The 18,943-nt window shown below is 43.9% G+C and overlaps 1 protein-coding gene across 2 annotated transcripts in view; it reads left to right on the top strand.

The window, feature by feature from the left end:
• Nucleotides 1-9,681, top strand: part of pnp6 (purine nucleoside phosphorylase 6) — a 34,527-nt gene extending 24,846 nt beyond the window's left edge. The window contains exon 6 of one of the 2 annotated variants that reach the window (XM_061917441.1): nucleotides 7,681-9,681. In XM_061917441.1, coding sequence (XP_061773425.1) covers nucleotides 7,681-7,877 — 197 coding nt within the window. In that variant the 3' untranslated portion in view covers nucleotides 7,878-9,681. Of the gene's footprint in view, nucleotides 1-1,094; nucleotides 2,960-7,680 lie in introns of those variants that run through there. The other variant, XM_061917442.1, reaches the window with a different exon arrangement.
• The last annotated feature ends 9,262 nt before the right edge of the window (nucleotides 9,682-18,943 follow it).

Raw genomic sequence — 18,943 nt, 5'->3', positions numbered from 1 at the left:
GCTCCTACTCTGAGGCAGGATCCAAACTCAGTCATCGATCAATGAAAAGTTAATTTATATAGCCCTTAATCACAAGTGTCTCAAAGGGCTGCACAAGCCACAACAACATCCTTGGCTCAGATCCCACATCATGGCAAGAAAAAACTCAACCTAATGGGATACAATGTGAAAACCTTGAAGGGGACCGCAGATGTGGGGAACCCTTCCTCGCCCGGGTGACCGGTGCAATGGACGTCTAGTGGATCTAGTTAATAGCGTGAGATTCCAGTCTTTAGTGGGGAAGGCAGGGGATCAACTTGAGTAGAGACAAGTCAGCAGTGCAGAGATGTGCCCAACTGATGCACAGGAGAGTGGTTCAACCCTGGGCCCCGACTTTGAACAGCTAGCGCGTCATACTGTATGTAGTCACCTAAGGAGAGGGGGGCAGAGCAGAAAAGAGACGCCAGATCAAATGGTCTAAAAGGAGGGTCTATTTAAAGGCTAGAGTATACAAATGAGTTTTAAAATGGGACTTAAATATTTGTTTCTACTGAGGTAGCATATCTAACTGTTACCGGTAGGGAATTCCAGAGTAACAGAACCCGAATAGAAAACACTCTATAGCCCGCAGACTTTTTTGGGGCTCTGGGAAATAAAATAAGCCGGAGTTCACAGAATCTAGATTTGTAGGTGGGACATATGGTACAATACAATCAGCAAGATAGGATGGAGCTAGACCAGGCCTGGGCAATTATTTTGACTCAGGAGCCAAATTTAGAGAAAAAAAATTGTGTCTGGGGCCCGGTTTATATATTTTTAAGAAAACTAATACAAAACCTCACAATAAAGTCTGATTGAATGCTAAAAATGTTATGACAGACCGCCTCAAAACCGGAATGGAATTTTATCTTTTTCTATGAACGATAAAACCTTGAATATTGACAACATATTAACGTCTTACCCCTTCTCAAATTGACATATTTTACGTTAAAGCCAAATGCAACAAACTCAGCGAAATATGAACGTGATGGGTAAAGAAACAAAAAACATCTACAATCTTATATATGTGATACATCACTAAGATTTTGAACTTTCTTGTAAAAATCTCCTTCCAGGTCTGTCCCTGACACCCACATTTCAGGCTGGCCGCACTGGAAACACTCAGTGGAAAAGCTTCCCACCTACACTGCTTGGTGCCTCGTCTGACCTGCTGTGACGTAGATTACCATAGTAACTAGTAGGGTTGTACGGTATACGGGTATTAGTATAGTACAGCGATACTAATGAATCAAATTCAGTACCATACCACCTCTGAAAAATACCGGTCCACCACACCCTAAGATTTTTTGTTAAAATAAAGCCAATAATGCAATTTTTTCAAGTCTCATTTATTTAGAAAAGTATCGAAAAGTTCCGAAAAGTATCAAAATATTATTGGTATCAGGACAACACTAGTGACTAAAATATCATGCGAAAGCACAGATTCCAACCATTGAAATATGTTGTATCGGTCAAGACTTATGGTCATTTGAAAACATCACTGCACATCATAATGGCTGGTACACTTTCCATCTTAAAGATCTAAAAAAAATATTTGGGAATGTCCGGTGGGCCAGACTGAAAAGCCTAACAGGCCGCACGTGGCCCTCGGGCCTTAATTTGCCCGGGTCTGAGCTAGACCATTTAGTATTTTCTACGAAAGTAGTCCCAAACTGAGTCCCATAGGAACTAAAATACATGGATGTTTGGTGATTGGTTGAACTGATATGCTGCGCCCCTTTTGGCTCATCCTAGCCACAACACAGACCCGCCATTTTTAAAAAAGTCCCACAGAGTTGTTTCTGAGATCGCAACAGCAACAGAAAAAATGCACAGCGTTTGAAATATCCGTATTTTGTAATCTGCTCAATACTAACAGTCAAATACCGCCCGGAATGTTTACTTATAGGATAAGTAGGCCTTTACAATCAGCACATTCGGTAATTTATAATAACAAGTGACTTACTAGTCACCTTCTTCATCTGTGGCTCGATGCTATCCTTTCGTCTTCCACAAAACGAAGAAATATCGCCTGTTGCTGGATTCCTCTTCCATTAACGTTAGACAGTAAGGGACCCTTTGGGACTGTGTGACAAGGGGTGGCACTTTCGTGACCTCTGTGGTGCTTTTTTTGTGGACTTCTGGATCTTCCTCCCGGGAGCCTTTTGGCCATGGAGACCAGCTGCTGGGTCTCTGCTACACCAGAGTCTGTTTGGAGGGACTGGAGGAGATGCGGATGAGGGGACAGGGCTGCGGAGCTAGCACTGAGCGCTGGGACGGAGAGGCTCCGCGGTGTCTTGACTGGGTAAGCAGGTGTCGGACACCTCAGTCTCCTTGGACGTATCCTCGCTCATCCATGCGGACTGGAGTCGGCTGTCTTGGTTGCTTTGTTGGGTCTGCTCCTGTCTCTGGCCATGCTCCCTCCACCCCAGCGGACGATGGCGTGGAACACCGCAGAGGCCACCACAGTGGATATGTTTCTTTTACTTTTTATTCATAGCTGTATGTAGAAGTGTCTGCTTGTATCTGCTGCTTTAATGTCTTTAATGTCCTCTGTGTTCTTTGATGTTTGATGTTTCCCTCTTACACACATGTAAGAGGGATGTGTACTATGGCTATGAGTTGTTCTTTTCTCTTGGCCTCAGTCTGCACCCCCACTCCAGGGCCTAGGCTAAGACCGATTTTTTATTTTTTTATTTTATTTTAATCTTCTCAATTTTTTTTTTTCTCCCCCCCATTTGTTTACCTGTATGCCATCTTTTTTGTAAGGGGCGCTGGAAGCCGGCAGACCCGTCAGCGATCCTGTTCTGTCTCCCTGTAATGTTTGTCTGATCTTGAATGGGATTGTGCTGAAAATTGTAATTTTCCTGAAGGAACTCTCCTGACGGAATAAATAAAGTACTATCTAATCTAGTCTCTGAGGTCTTCTTTCTTGCTTGTGTTGTTTCTCTGTTCACTTTTGCGGGCGGGTTGAGGGTTGTTTTGCAGTGGTTGGTGAGGCGCTAAAGTAGAACGTCACGGGTCGCAGGCGGCTATGCGTCACACATGTTTCTTACCAAGGTCCCCAGCATCCCGAGCCATGTGCGAACGTGAAAAGGAAAACTCTCGAAGGGTAGTTCCTATAACTAAAATCGAGTGGGGTAGTTCTTAGAACTGTGTCCCGAGAACTAGTATATGCCAATACGGCTTTTGACATAATTTCTACATTCACCCATTCACGCATCCACATTCACAAACCATGAATGGATTTACGTGGACCCCGACTTAAACACGTTGAAAAACTTTTTCGGGTGTTACCATTTAGTGGTCAATTGTATAGAAATGTACTGTGCAATCTACAAACTCCGTTTCCATATGAGTTGGGAAATTGTGTTTGATGTAAATATAAACGGAATATAATGATTTAGAAATCATTTTCAACCCATATTCAGTTGAATATGCTACAAAGACAACATATTTGATGTTTAACCTGATAAACTTTTTTTTTCTTTGCAAATAATCATTAGCTTTAGAATTTAATGCCAGCAACACGTGACTAAGAAGTTGGGAAAGGTGGCAATAAATACTGATAAAGTTGATGAATGCTCATCAAACACTTTTTTGGAACATCCCACAGGTGTGCAGGCTAATTGGGAACAGGTGGGTGCCATGATTGGGTATAAAAGCAGCTTCCATGAAATGTTAAGTAATTCACAAACAAGGATGGGGCGAGGGTCACCACTTTGTAAACAAATTGTTGAACAGTTTTAGAACAACATCTCTCAACGAGCTATTGCAAGGGATTTAGAGATTTCACCATCTACGGTCCGTAAAATCATCAAAATGTTCAGAGAATCTGGAGAAATCACTGCCCGTAAGCGATGATATTAAGGACCTTTAATCCCTCAGGCCGTACTGCATCAAAAACCGACATCAGTGTGTAAAGGATATCACCACATGGGCTCAGGAACACTTCATAAAACCACTGTCAGTAAGTACAGTTGGTCGCTATATCTGTAAGTTCAGGTTAAAACTGTACTTCTGCAAAGCAAAACCCATTTATCAACAACACCCAGAAACGCCGCCGGCTTCGCTGGGCCCGAGCCCATCTTAGATGGACTGATGCAAAGTGGAAAAGTGTTCTGTGGTCTGACGATTCCACATTTCAAATTATATCTGGAAACTGTGGACGTGGTGTCCTCCGGAACAAAGAGGAAAATAACCATCTGGATTGTTATAGGCGCAAAGTTCAAAAGCCAGCATCTGTGATGGTATGGGGGTGTATTAGTGCCCAAAGCATGGGTAACTTACACATCTGTGAAGGCACAATTAATGCTGAATGGTCCATACAGGTTTTTTTTTGCAAATAATCATTAACTTTAGAATTTAATGCCAGCAACACGTGACTAAGAAGTTGGGAAAGGTGGCAATAAATACTGATAAAGTTGATGAATGCTCATCAAACACTTTTTTGGAACATCCCACAGGTGTGCAGGCTAATTGGGAACAGGTGGGTGCCATGATTGGGTATAAAAACAGCTTCCATGAAATGCTAAGTAATTCATAAACAAGGATGGGGCGAGGGTCACCACTTGTAAACAAATTGTTGAACAGTTTTAGAACAACATTTCTCAACGAGCTATTGCAAGGGATTTAGGGATTTCACCATCTACGGTCCGTAAAATCATCAAAATGTTCAGAGAATCTGGAGAAATCACTGCCCGTAAGCGATGATATTACGGACCTTTAATCCCTCAGGCCGTCCTGCATCAAAAACCGACATCAGTGTGTAAAGGATATCACCACATGGGCTCAGGAACACTTCATAAAACCACTGTCAGTAAGTACAGTTGGTCGCTACATCTGTAAGTTCAGGTTTAAAACTCTACTTCTGCAAAGCAAAACCCATTTATCAACAACACCCAGAAACGCCGCCGGCTAAGATGGACTGATGTAAAGTGGAAAAGTGTTCTGTGGTCTGATGAGTCCACATTTCAAATTATATTTGGAAACTGTGGACGTGGTGTCCTCCGGAACAAAGAGGAAAATAACCATCCGGATTGTTATAGGCGCAAAGTTCAAAAGCCAGCATCTGTGATGGTATGGGGGTGCATTAGTGCCCAAAGCATGGGTAACTTACACATCTGTGAAGGCACAATTAATACTGAATGGTCCACACAGGTTTTTGAGCAACAATTTTGTCATCCAAGCAAGGTTATCATGGGCGCCCATGCTTATTTCAGCAAGACAATGCCAAGCCACATGTCACAACAGCGTGGCTTTGTAGTAAAAGAGTGCGGGTAGTTTTCTGGCCCGCCTGGAGTCCAGACCTGTCTCCCATCAAAAATGTGTGGCGCATTATGAAGCGTAAAATACGACTGAAGCTCTACATAAAACAATAATGGGAAAGAATTCCACTTTCAGAGCTTCATTAATTAGTTTCCTCAGTTCCCAAACGTTTATTGAGTGTTGTTAAAAGAAAAGGTGATGTAACACAGTGGTGAACAAGCCCTTTCCCAACCACTTTGGCACGTGTCGCAGCCATGAAATTCTAAGTTAATTATTATTTACAAAAAAAAATTCAAATTTTGAGTTAGAACATCAAATATCTTGTCTTTGTAGTGCATTCAATTGAATATGGGTTGAAAATGATTTGCAAATCATAGTATTCCGTTTATATTTACATCCAACACAATTTCCCAACTCATATGGAAACGGGGTTTGTACTAATAAAAGTTTCAATCAATCAATCAAACACTGATGGCAGGAGCTGCCATGCAAGGCTCTAACCACAACCCGGGGGGGACATGTCTCGCTCAAGGACACAACGGACGTGACTATGATAGCGAGGGTCGAACCAGGAACCCTCAGGTGGCTGGCAGGGCCGCTCTACCAACCAAGCCACGCCGTCCCAGTAGTATCCTATACAAATAGTGTTTCACAAAAGGCAATACAATCCTCACATTTCAGAAAGCATTTTATCCTATTTTCCGAATTTGTACAATCTGTACACTGACTAATCTAAAGTGTATCCAAGTTTTATTGTTATAGCATCTTCTCCTGTTAAGATAACTGCGATAAAAGATGATTGCTGAAATGGGAGCAGTGTACTGTACCCGCTTTTGTCCACCTTGATTAAACATTGATCAACCCAGCCTAACCCCCTCCTCCCACCACATCCCACCTCCCTGGATTGTAAATAACCAAATGTAAATAATCAAATGTATATACTTGTTCTTATGCTTTCTGGACTCACTATGTTCACTGCTGGCTGTACATATCCTACGAAGTCAGACCTACACTGTCTCAATGTCCTTTTCTCAGATGATATAATTGTAGACGACTAAAGTGCTGATATCAACCAGACCTAACCCTTTCACATCCCACCGCCCGGATTGTAAATAATATAAATAATTTAATGTATATACTCTGATGATTAATTTGTGTGATGACTGTATTATGCTGACAATATATATTTGTACCATGAATTGATTAACGTGCAAACAGACTTAAACAAGTTGAAAAACTTATTGCGGTGTTACCATTTAGTGGTCAATTGTATGGAATATGTACTGTACTGTGCAATCCACTAATACAAGTTTCAATCAAATTGATTTAGTCTTCTCCTCTCTGAGCTGCTACCTTACCGTGGTAGAGGAGTTTGCGTGTCCCAATGATCCTAGGAGCTATGTTGTCTGGGGGCTTTCATGCCCCCTGGTAGGGTCTCCCAAGACAAACAGGTCCTAGGTGAGTGATCAGACAAAGAGCAGCTCAAAGACTTCTATGGAATTACAACAAAATGAACTCAGATTTCCCTCGCCCGGACACGAGTGAGAATCAGCACCTCCAAGTCCGAGTCCATGGTTCTCGCCCGGAAAAGGGTGGAGGAGACCCTGCCCCAAGTGGAGGAGTTCAAGTACCTAGGAGTCTTGTTCGCGAGTGAGGGAAGAGTGGATCGTGAGATCGACAGGCGGATCGGTGCGGCGTCTTCAGTAATGCGGACGTTGTATCGATCCGTTGTGGTGAAGAAGGAGCTGAGCCGGAAGGCAAAGCTCTCAATTTACCGGTCGATCTACGTTCCCATCCTCACCTATGGTCATGAGCTTTGGGTCATGACCGAAAGGATAAGATCACGGGTACAAGCGGCCGAAATGAGTTTCCTCCGCCGGGTGGCGGGGCTCTCCCTTAGAGATAGGGTGAGAAGCTCTGCCATCCGGGAGGAACTCAAAGTAAAGCCGCTGCTCCTCCACATCGAGAGGAGCCAGATGAGGTGGTTCGGGCATCTGGTCAGGATGCCACCCGAACGCCTCCCTAGGGAGGTGTTTAGGGCACGTCCAGCTGGTAGGAGGCCACGGGGAAGACCCAGGACATGTTGGGAAGACTATGTCTCTCGGCTGGCCTGGGAACGCCTCGGGATCCCCCGGGAAGAGCTAGACGAAGTGGCTGGGGAGAGGGAAGTCTGGGCTTCCCTGCTTAGGCTGCTGCCCCCGCGACCCGACCTCGGATAAGCGGAAGATGATGGATGGATGGATGGATGATTTAGTCTTTGACCAGTCTAGAGACATCATGATTGATTCAGTTAAAATGTAAAAGGTGTACATGAATAAAATGCTGAATCATATGCACTAAGTGAATGATACAGCATTTAGAAAAGCTCTCATCTCATTTATGTTCATCTTCCAGGTATGAGCACAGTCCCAGAAGTGGTGGTGGCTCGCCATTGTGGCTTGCGTGTCTTGGGTCTTTCACTGATCACCAATAAGGTTGTGACAGAATATGACAGCAACAAGAAGGCAAACCACGAGGAGGTGCTAGCGGTTTCCAAGCTCCGAGCCCAAGACCTCCAGAGGATTGTCAGACACATTGTCGCAAAGATCTAGCGCCTTGAATCCAAATCTGATGGCACGAGAAGAAGAGACTCCAATATTTTGCTATGGTAATGAGATCAGTCATATCCTGTTCTTCAATTAGTGTTCATTCATTTTGGTTAGGTCAATTGTAAACAGCGATGTAAGAAAAAGGAAAACAAGAGGGCACTTAAAGTTTGGGTAATGGCAATCATTGGCAATCAGATCATACAATACCAATACAGAAAACCCATCCATCCATTTTACATTGTAATCATTTGAATTGATTAAGATCAAATAAGAATGATAATAATAATACTTTATTAACAACACCACACTGCAAAAACAGAAATCTAAGTAAGAATAAATATCTCAAATAAGGGTGATATATGCTTGTTTTCTGTCTGATAAGATAATTCTTCTCACAAAGCAGATATATGTTAGTGTTTTACTTGTTTTAAGGGTTTTGGTCCTGAGTGATCTCAGTTAGATATTACAGCGTGTTGCTGAGATTTTATGACCTATATTGAGTAAAACATGCTTGAAACTAGAATATCAACTGTTGCAACACTCACAAGTATAAAACTACTTTTTAAAAGTAATAATTTCTTATTTCAAGCATGAAAAAAAAACATGACTTTGACACAGTTGTATCTCATAACTAAAACAGATGACAGCCGAATGGACTTTGCTTTTTTATTTTCAATGAAAAAATAGAAAACACGTACTCATATAGTAGTACAGATGGCACAGTACAGTAGAAGCATTTAAGTCTCACCTTAAAACTCATTTGTATACTCTAGCCTTTAAATAGACTCCCTTTTTAGACCAGTTGATCTGCCGTTTCTTTTCTTTTTCTCCTATGTCCCACTCTCCCTTGTGGAGGGGGTCCGGTCCGATCCGGTGGCCATGTACTGCTTGCCTGTGTATCGGCTGGGGACATCTCTGCGCTGCTGATCCGCCTCCGCTTGGGATGGTTTCCTGCTGGCTCCGCTGTGAACGGGACTCTCGCTGCTGTGTTGGATCTGCTTTGGACTGGACTCTCGCGACTGTGTTGGATCCATTATGGATCGAACTTTCACAGTATCATGTTAGACCCGCTCGACATCCATTGCTTTCCTCTTCTCCAAGGTTCTCATAGTCATCATTGTCACCGACGTCCCACTGGGTCATTATTGTCACCAATGTCCCACTGGGTGTGAGTTTTCCTTGCCCTTATGTGGGCCTACCGAGGATGTCATAGTGGTTTGTGCAGCCCTTTGAGACACTAGTGATTTAGGGCTATATAAGTAAACATTGATTGATTGATACAGTAAACTGACTATTTAAACATTTCCCATGTGACATTTCAAACAATTTTGAAAAGAAAGAGTTCATGCACATTCAGAAAAATTCTTCAAAATTACAATAGAAATAAAATTGGCCGCACTAATTGACTGAAAGATCACGCACTTGGCGCTTTTATAAACAATATGATTTGCCTGAGCGGCTAAGAGACCCTGAGAATAACAAGCAGTTGCCTTGTTGCCTTTCCATTAAGAACAATAAATTAGTTTTTAGTATAAGTTTGCTGGTTTCAAGAAATGTAATGCCGAGCGCATATCATTATGTCAAGATAATGGCACTAGCATTTACTTAATTTAAGAATATTTTTACAACATATTGAAGAAAAAGTTCTCTTTCACTTGTTATTAGTGAACATATACATATTTTAAAGTATTTTTGGGTTCATTGAGGTTAGCTAATTTTAATGGGATTAGAAAGTCTTGACAAGCCAATTTTTTTTGTTCTATGGGCAGATAATTTTGCATAGTTTAAATAAAATACCTCAAATTTTTGTATTTTTTGTCTTGTTTTTGAACACTGACTTTTTGCAGTGCAACATATATTACATTTCAACCACTACTGACTTAAGACTTGAATCTGGTCCCAAGGCGCCACACAGTGGCTGCCCTCTGTTCCTTATTGAGTATTAGGACAACTGTCATGTAAAATGAATGCATATAGTACAACATATCCTAAGTGCCGAGCACTTTCTCAATCTGTCATTTATAAAGCGACTGCATTGAGCTTGTCTTCTCAAATAACTATGTTTAAAATTGTATTTGTTTGTTTCTGATGATATGACTTTTCCCTTGGCCCAGTCCATGAGGTGATTGTTGCTCCTGCAGTGGTCTGTTATAGCACTTTTTTATCTTCTTCTGCAGGTTGTTTTTCCAGCCATCCATCCATCTTCTTCCGCTTATCCGAGGTCGGGTCGCGGGGGCAGCAGCCTAAGCAGGGAAGCCCAGACTTCCCTCTCCCCAGCCACTTCGTCTAGCTCTTCCCGGGGGATCCCGAGGCGTTCCCAGGCCCGCCGGGAGACATAGTCTTCCCAACGTGTCCTGGGTCTTCCCCGTGGCCTCCTACCGCTTGGACGTGCCCTAAACACCTCCCTAGGGAGGCGTTCGGGTGGCATCCTGACCAGATGCCCGAACCACCTCATCTGGCTCCTCTCGATGTGGAGGAGCAGCGGATTTACTTTGAGTTCCTCCCGGATGACAGAGCTTCTCACCCTATCTCTAAGGGAGAGCCCCGCCACACGGCAGAGGAAACTCATTTCGGCCGCTTGTACCCGTGATCTTATCCTTTCGGTCATGACCCAAAGCTCATGACCATAGGTGACGATGGGAACGTAAATCGACCGGTAAATTGAAAGCTTTGCCTTCCGGCTCAGCTCCTTCTTCACCACAACAGATCGGTACAACGTGCGCATTACTGAAGACGCCGCACCGATCCGCCTGTCGATCTCACGATCCACTCTTCCCCCACTCGTGAACAAGACTCTTAGGTACTTGAACTCCTCCACTTGGGGCAGAGTCTCCTCCCCAACCCGGAGATGGCACTCCACCCTTTTCCGGGAGAGAACCATGGACTCGGATTTGGAGGTGGTGATTCTCATTCCGGCCGCTTCACACTCGGCTGCGAACCTATCCAGGTTGTTTTTGTGTTCTGGTAAACTTTGCAACAGTCTCCTTCTTACATTTGTTTTTCTGTCCTTTTTTTTCGGGTGCTGAAAGATCGTCCGGTCTTTCCGCTATTAGTTTTATTCCATGATTTGCTTGGGATTTCATAGATGACGTCACATTTTCTATACTGTGTTATTGTGTCTTTTGGGTGTACCAGTTGTTGTCGTAGTTTTTTGTGGTCTATTACTGCTGTGTTTATTTAAAACTGTTTCATGGTGCTGCAATTTAAACACACTCATACTGAAGGTCCCATCTGCATTTCACACCCTCACCACGTACCCAATCATTGAACAACCTCTCATATGCAGCTGGTGCTCCCAAATAGTTATTTGCCTTCACATGAACAAATTGTCAGCGATGTATAAACAAAACCTTTAACAATGCATTTTTGGGGCAAAGGAAACTCGAGTCTTACAACAGGGATCTTTTTATTGCAGCTTTTTGTTTTCCTTGGCACTCAGTATATTCTAAGAGTATGATTATAACTGAGATATATTTGTCAATATTGCACTTATTTGTGTTGTCACCTAACTGTCACGCCTGTAAATCAGTTTTATGTTTGATCATGTTTATGTTTTGTTTTTTGGACTCTTGTTTCCCGTTTTGCACTTCCCGGTTTTATTTTGGTTTCCATAGTTACGCATTAGTTTCCACTTGGTCTCCAAGTCACGCCCCTTCTCATCACCATACCCATTATTTAAGTCATTTGTTTTCTGTACCTCGGCCTGGGAACTTTGCATTCTACTTCCTGCTTATGCTGTACTGCTTGCTACATGCTGCTCCTACCTTCATGCCATGCTATTTGGTTTTGTCCACGTCAAGTAAGTTTTTGTTATTTCAGCCATTGTGCTAGTTTTGTTTATAGTTCATTATTCATGCCATCGAGCAGGTGTTTTGTTTCATGTTTGTATTTTGTGGTGTAGTATTAGTACCTCTTTGTGAGCGTGCTTTGTTTGCTTATTTTTGTATTTAATGTTTAATAAATTAATCGTGTACTCATATTCGCGCCTGGCTCGTTCCAAATATTCTCTGCATCGAAGAAGCAAAACTAATCCAAGTCATAGTCCTGACACTAATAGAACTAAGATGAGAATTCACGTACAGATAGCTTCACATACCAATGTTAAATACATTGGAAATGGATCAAAGTGGGCTCCTTTACCCATCAATTGTTTTTATTCCGCCTTCAATGGAACACGTTTGGGCAACCCTGTCCTAGAAACCCTGAAATATGGTGCACAATTTTTGTCTATGTTGTACAGATTTGCTATTGTCGTTTTCAAAGACTGTAAAGTTTAACTACAAATCAAAATATATATGTTATTGAATCAAACTTATTTATATAATTACTGACAAAAGCATTCAGTTTGTATTAATCCTGAATTGTCTCTGTGCAATAAAGCATTGATCTAAAAGAAACAGCACTGTTACATAAATCATTTTTATAAGAGGATTGTATTTAATAATGACACACCAAGAGACTGCACTGTAATATCTGGATGGTTATGCAAAGGCTTGCAGTTTTCACTCACCTCAATGCTGACCTAGTAACTCCTGCCAGATCCCTTTGACCGTTCCATTCATTAGAGCCAGAAAGGTCTGTGAAAACATTTATCAGCAGTTCACTGCTTGAAATGGATTGGACTGTATTATGCTAATGTGGGTTTTGAAAGGGAATCCCTCTCAATAAAACCAACCATCAATCAGAATGTTACCTCTAAATGTCAGTATTTGTAAGATGCCTATAAACTTGTCTCAACTCTATCATATTTGTATTCTAGCAATAGCATTCAAATGTACAAGATTGTAATAAGATAGATAATCCAATAGTCATGCAGTTTTATGATTTTCATATTAAATGTAGCAGTAAATCAATCAATCAATCAATGTTTATTTATATAGCCCCAAATCACAAATGTCTCAAAGGACTGCACAAATCATTACGACTACAACATCCTCGGAAGAACCCACAAAAGGGCAAGGAAAACTCACACCCAGTGGGCAGAGAGAATTCACATCCAGTGGGACGCCAGTGACAATGCTGACTATGAGAAACCGTGGAGAGGACCTCAGATGTGGGCAACCCCCCCTCTCTAGTGAAAACTAGTGAAAAGGGTACTAGTGTTGGGTTTTAAATTAGTAAAAAAGGTTGGCAGTGGTCATATTTACCAACGTATCCTGTAGTATCTGTGTGTGCGCATTTGAGGGGCGATGCTGATGTATTTGGCGAGTGCGAGAGCTGGGGGTTGCGAGTTTGACAGAGCTGGATTGTGTGTGTATTGAGTCTCTGAGCGTGAGTTGTTTGTGTGTTTTGATTCGCTGTGTCTGAGCGTGCATCTCCTTCTCGATCAATCAATCAATCAATCAATCAATCAATGTTTATTTATATAGCCCTAAATCAAAAGGGCCTCAAAGGGCTGTACAAACCACAACGACATCCTCGGTAGGGCCCACATAAGGGCAAGGAAAAACTCACCCCAGTCAGACATCGACCATGATGACTATGAGAAACCTTTGAGAGGACCACATATGTGAGCAACACCCTATCCCCCCCCAGGGGACCGAAAGCAATGGACGTCGAGTGGGTCTAACATAATATTGTGAAAGTCCAATCCATAGTGGATCTAAAGTAACCGTGAGAATCAAGTCCAAAGTGGATCCAATATAGTAGCGAGAGTCTCATCCAAAGTGGAGCCAGCAGGGAACCATCCCAAGCGGAGGCGGATCAGCAGCGCAGAGATGTCCCCAACCGATGCATAGGCGAGCGGTTCATCTTGGGTCCCGACTCTGGACGAGCGGTCCATCCTGGGACCTGATTTTGGACAGCCAGTACTTCATCCATGGCCACCGGACCGGACCCCCTCCACAAGGGAGGGGAGGACACAGGAGAAAAAAAAAAAGAAATGGCAGATCAACTGGTCTAAAAAAGGGGGTTTCTTTAAAGGCTAGAGTATACAAATGAGTTTTAAGGTGAGACTTAAATGCTTCTACTGAGGTAGCATCTCAAACTGTTACCGGGAGGGGATTCCAGAGTTCTGGAGCCCGAACAGAAAACGCTCTATAGTCCGCAGACTTTTTTTGGGCTCTGGGAATCACTAATAACTTCTTCACTGCAAAGCATTACATTGGTATCAGAAGTGCTCCGGTTTCAACCCAGAGTCCAACCCCATTGTGGGGAGAGGATGTTTGGCGACTTCAGCGCCCGCATGAAAGTGGTGGTACGAGTGTGCGGTAGATATGCCGAAAGCAGCTTGCGTCAAACAGGGATGGCATGTCACCAGCATTACGTGCAAAATGGACAAAAACACCGCCATCACGGATCTATGTCATGACGCAGCAGCGAGAGCGCTGCCGCCGAACATGAACCAACATTGTGGCGCCCATCAGTTGGTGTGCGACACATTGAGAACATTAAAGTTTTCAGGAAAAGGAAACTGGGAAGCTTATAAAATACAAATTGAACTTGTGGCATATAAAGCAAGCTGGACTGAGGAGGTGAAAGTCATACAGTTGGCTTTATCAATGCTGAACCCAAAAAATGACTTGATAACTGCGCTGCGAGTTTAAGCACCGTGACAGACTGCCGGGTGGGTCGCTTCACTGCTTTGCTCATAGGATAGAGAGGCTGGGTCAGCGTGCGTATGTTGTCATGCCACAATGAACTGATACGTGATCAAATCATCCAAGCTCTTAAACTAGGTGAACAGAACTTGTTGGTCCAGCTCGCCCACCCCACAACCCTGGCAGATGCGCTCGAACTCGCCATGGAGAGAGGGCTTGCCAATGGGGCAAAACTAAAAAAAATCTTTCCGCATAGGGCGAAACAAAGACCGGTGTGAGTGGAGGAGCTTGTGTGCACACGACAGACCCGCTCAGCTCTGTACAAGAGAAAGAAGGGCAGCCGAGCGTACCGTGCTGTCTGCTGGGGTTGTGGACAATATTCCTATCCACTGCGGCATTATACAAATAGAAAGGACTAGCAGGATAATGGGAGCGGATCCATGTAGCCCCGACAATAGAGACCCTTTTAGCTCGTTACCAAGAGCTGCAGCTTTCGAATGACGATACTGTTGTGACTGTAAACTGGACAGAGGTGGGGGACCCCTGTCATGTTCTTGTGCAGATTGGGAATGTGGCCAGCATAGCCCTGGTGGATACTTGAACTTCGGCCACTATTATGAGACTGGACATTGTTCCGGTTGGAATCGTGCAAGAATAACTCTCAAAAGACTGAAGACAGAGACTGGCAAAACGGCCCAAAAGAAAGGCAAAGCAACATTCATGTTCATTATTGGCAGCTTGTCGGCAACATTTTCTGTTTGGGTGGCCGATGTAAATGACCCCTGTATACTTGATTGAGACTTTTTGAAATCCACAATATGTATAGAAGACCTGGAATATGCAGTGATTTTCCTGCCGACTGGCAAGCAGGTTGTTTGTTGAGCTTCCCCACTTAACAAATTCCGGCCTTGTTCTTCCGACAATATAATCATAATGGGGGACTTTAATATCCATATGAATACCCCATCAGACCCTCTGTGCGTTGCGCTCCAAACTATAATTAATAACTGTGGTCTTACACAAACCCATGCATCGCAACGGTAATACGATAGATCTAGTACTTGTCTGTTACACTTTGTTGGTGACGAACCCCAACATGCAGAGAAGGCGACGGGCATTGTGCCGGAAAACATAATTTAATGTCTATGAAATAGACAAAAAATACAAACCAGAAACTAGGTGGACAAACTAGAAATAGGAAACAGGGATCCAGCAAACAGGAACTAGGAACAAAAAGACAGCAAGCTACAAACAGCTACGGAATATAGCTTACCGCAACCGCATACAGCTACACTGACATCGACACGACACATAGGAACGACAATAATCCAGCGCAGAGGGGAGGACAAAGCAGGTGTAAATAACAGCTGGCTGAATGACGCCAGGTGTGGCCCGGTGCCAATCAGCCACAGCTGACGGAAAAAAGCACTCAGGGAGACAATCAGGGAATAACCCAAATAAGAGTGCTGACAGGAACTAAAGACAGGAAACAAAGACAAACACAGAGGAAAAACTAAGACATAGCCAAAGAGTCAGGGGCAAGCCTGACAGTAGCCCGCCTTCCCATAACGGATACCAGACGTTCTCAAAACCCTCCCCCCCTCAAAAAAAAAACAGTCCAAGGTCACAGAAGGGTAAAGAGAGGACAAGGAGGTGGGCCGCCAGGCCAAGTGTCCCTGCAACCAGCGGGGAAGAGTCAGGTGGCGACAGGGAGTTGAACTCCGCCGCAATTGGCGGGGCGGTCGCCCGTGAAACGACCACATTCGTGGCCGACAAGAGTATGGTGGCGCCCCCTGCTGCTGGCCCAACGGGGAGGATGGTGGCGCCCCCTGCTGCTGGCCCAACGGGGAGGATGGTGGCGCCCCCTGCTGCTGGCCCCCCGGAGTGCATGGTCGTGGAGCCCTCTGCTGCTGACCCATCGGAGTGCATGGTGGTGGCGACCTCTGCTGCTGGACCACCAGAGTGCATGGTGGTGGCGCCCTGTGCTGCTGGCTCACCGGAGTGCATGGTGGTGGCGCTCTCTGCTGCTGGCTGACCGGAGTGCAAGGTGGTGGCGCCCTCTGCTGCTGGCCCACAGGAATGCATGGTGGTGGCGTCTGCTGGCCCACCGAAGAAGATGGTGGTGGCGGCGTCTGCTGGCCCACCGGATTGTTTGGTGGCGTCTGCTGGCCCACCGGAGTGCGTGGTGGCGTCTGCTGCAGACCCACTTGGGCGAGAAGTAGCTGTGCCTCCCCAGCTGCACAGCTACTCATAGCCCCCCCCTCAAGGGACGGATCCCAGACGCCCCCCGAGAATCCAACATAGGACAGGGATGGGTGGGAGGGATTACAAAACGAGGCCAAGCTTTTTCTCGATTTGCCTATCAATTCTAAAGCTTTGTTAAGCCTCTCCGCCATGGAAATCTCTGCGGGGTTCGTACTAGGCTGGTTCATCACACTTTGTTGGTGACAAACCCCAAGATGCAGTGAAGGCGGCAGGCATTGTGCGGGAAAACATAATTTAATGTCCATGAAAAAGAGAAAAAAAACAAACCAGAAACTAGGACGACAAACTGGAAACAGGGAACAGGGATCCAGCAAACAGGTACTAGGAACAAAAAGACAGCAAGCTACAAACAGCTACAGAATATAGCTTACCGCAACCGCATACAGCTACACTGACATCGACACGACAGGTCGGAACGACAACAATCCATCGCAGAGTGGAGGACAATGCAGGTCTAAATACCAGCTGGCTGATTGACACCAGGGGTGGCCCGGTGCCAATCAGCCACAGCTGAGGAGAAAAAGCACTCAGGGAGAAAATCAGGGAATAACCAAAATATGAGTTCTGACAGGAACTAAAGACAGGAAGCAAAGACAAACACAGAGGAAAAACGAAGACGTAGCCAAACTGTCAGGGGCAAGCCTGACACTTGTCAGGGGTGTCACCACCTCCAAAGTCATGATTCTCCCGTACACTAAAGTAATGTCTGATCATTACCTTATACAATTTAAAGTTCTGACTCATTGTCAACAAGCAAATAATAATAATTGCTTTAGCAGCTGCAACATTAATGCTGTCACAACGATGACTCTTACTGGCCCCCTGCCTTCGGTAATGGCACCATTCCCAAATTATGTGGGCTCTATTGATAACCTCACAGACAACTTTAACCACGCCCTGTGCGAAACCATTGATAGTATAGCACCGCTGAAGCTAAAAAGGGCCCCTAAAAGGCGTACCCCATGGTGTACAGAATAAACTAGAGCTCATAATTTATTATGTAGAAAGCTGGAATGCAAATGGCGTGAAACTAAACTTGACGTTTTCCATCAAGCATGGAGTGATAGTTTAATAACTTATTAACGCGTGCTTACCTTAGCAAAAGCTAAATATTACTCAAATCTCATCCGCCTCAACAAAAACGATCCAAAATTTTTGTTTAGTACCGTAGCATCGCTAACCCAACAAGAGACTACTCCCAGTAGCTCCACCCACTCGGCAGATGACTTTATGAATTTCTTCATAGGAAAATTTAACTCATTAGAAAGGAGATTAAAGACAACGCATCCCAGACTGTATATACGACGGATACTGCCCTCCAAAATAGTCTCCCTCTTTTTGATGTAATAACATGAGTACTTTTTACAACATGTAAATGGGATAAAACAAACAACATGCTTACTTGACCCACTTCCTTGAAAACTTATCAAGGAGGTTTTTGTATTATTAGGTCCATCAGTGCTAAACACTGGCACTGTTCCCCTAACATTCAAAAAAGCGGTTATTCATCCTCTGCTCAAAAGACCTAACCTCGATCCTGGACCGGTGTCCCACCTTCCCTTTAATTCAAAAATACTCGAAAAAATGTTTGCACCGCAGCTAAATGAACACTTAGCGTCTAACAATCTCTGTGAACCCTTTCAATCCGGTTTCAGGGCAAATCACTCTACGGTGACAGCCCTCGCAAAACTGACTAATGATCTATTGCTAACAATGGATTCTGATGCGTCATCTATCTTGATCTTAGTGCTGCTTTCGATACCGTCGATCATAATATTTTGTTAGAGCGTATCAAAACATGTATTAGTATGTGAGACTTAGCCTTGTCTTGGTTTACCTCTTATCTTACTGACAGGGTGCAATGCGTCTCCCATAACAATGTGACCTCGGACTATGTCAAGGTAACGTGTGCAGTTTTTTTGTGTCTCCCTCTGTCTAGCATTAAAATATTACAGTTGGTACAAAATGCTGCTGCTAGACTTTTGACAAGAACCACCTGCACTGGCTTTCTGTGCACTTAAGATGTGACTTTAAGGTTTTACTACTTACTTATAAAATACTACACGGTCTAGCGCCAGCCTATCTTGCCAATTGTATTGTACCATATGTCCCGGCAAGAAATTTGCGTTCAAAGAACTCCGGCTAATTAGTGATTCCCAGAGCCCCAAAAAATCTGCGGGCTATAGAGCATTTTCTATTCGGGTTGCAGTACTATGAAATGCCTTCGCAGTAACAGTTAGAGATGCTAGCTCAGTAAAAGCATTT

Source organism: Nerophis ophidion, linkage group LG12 (genome assembly GCF_033978795.1).
Source record: "Nerophis ophidion isolate RoL-2023_Sa linkage group LG12, RoL_Noph_v1.0, whole genome shotgun sequence".
Lineage (NCBI taxonomy): Eukaryota > Metazoa > Chordata > Actinopteri > Syngnathiformes > Syngnathidae > Nerophis > Nerophis ophidion.
This window is presented reverse-complemented; position numbering and strand designations above follow the sequence as displayed.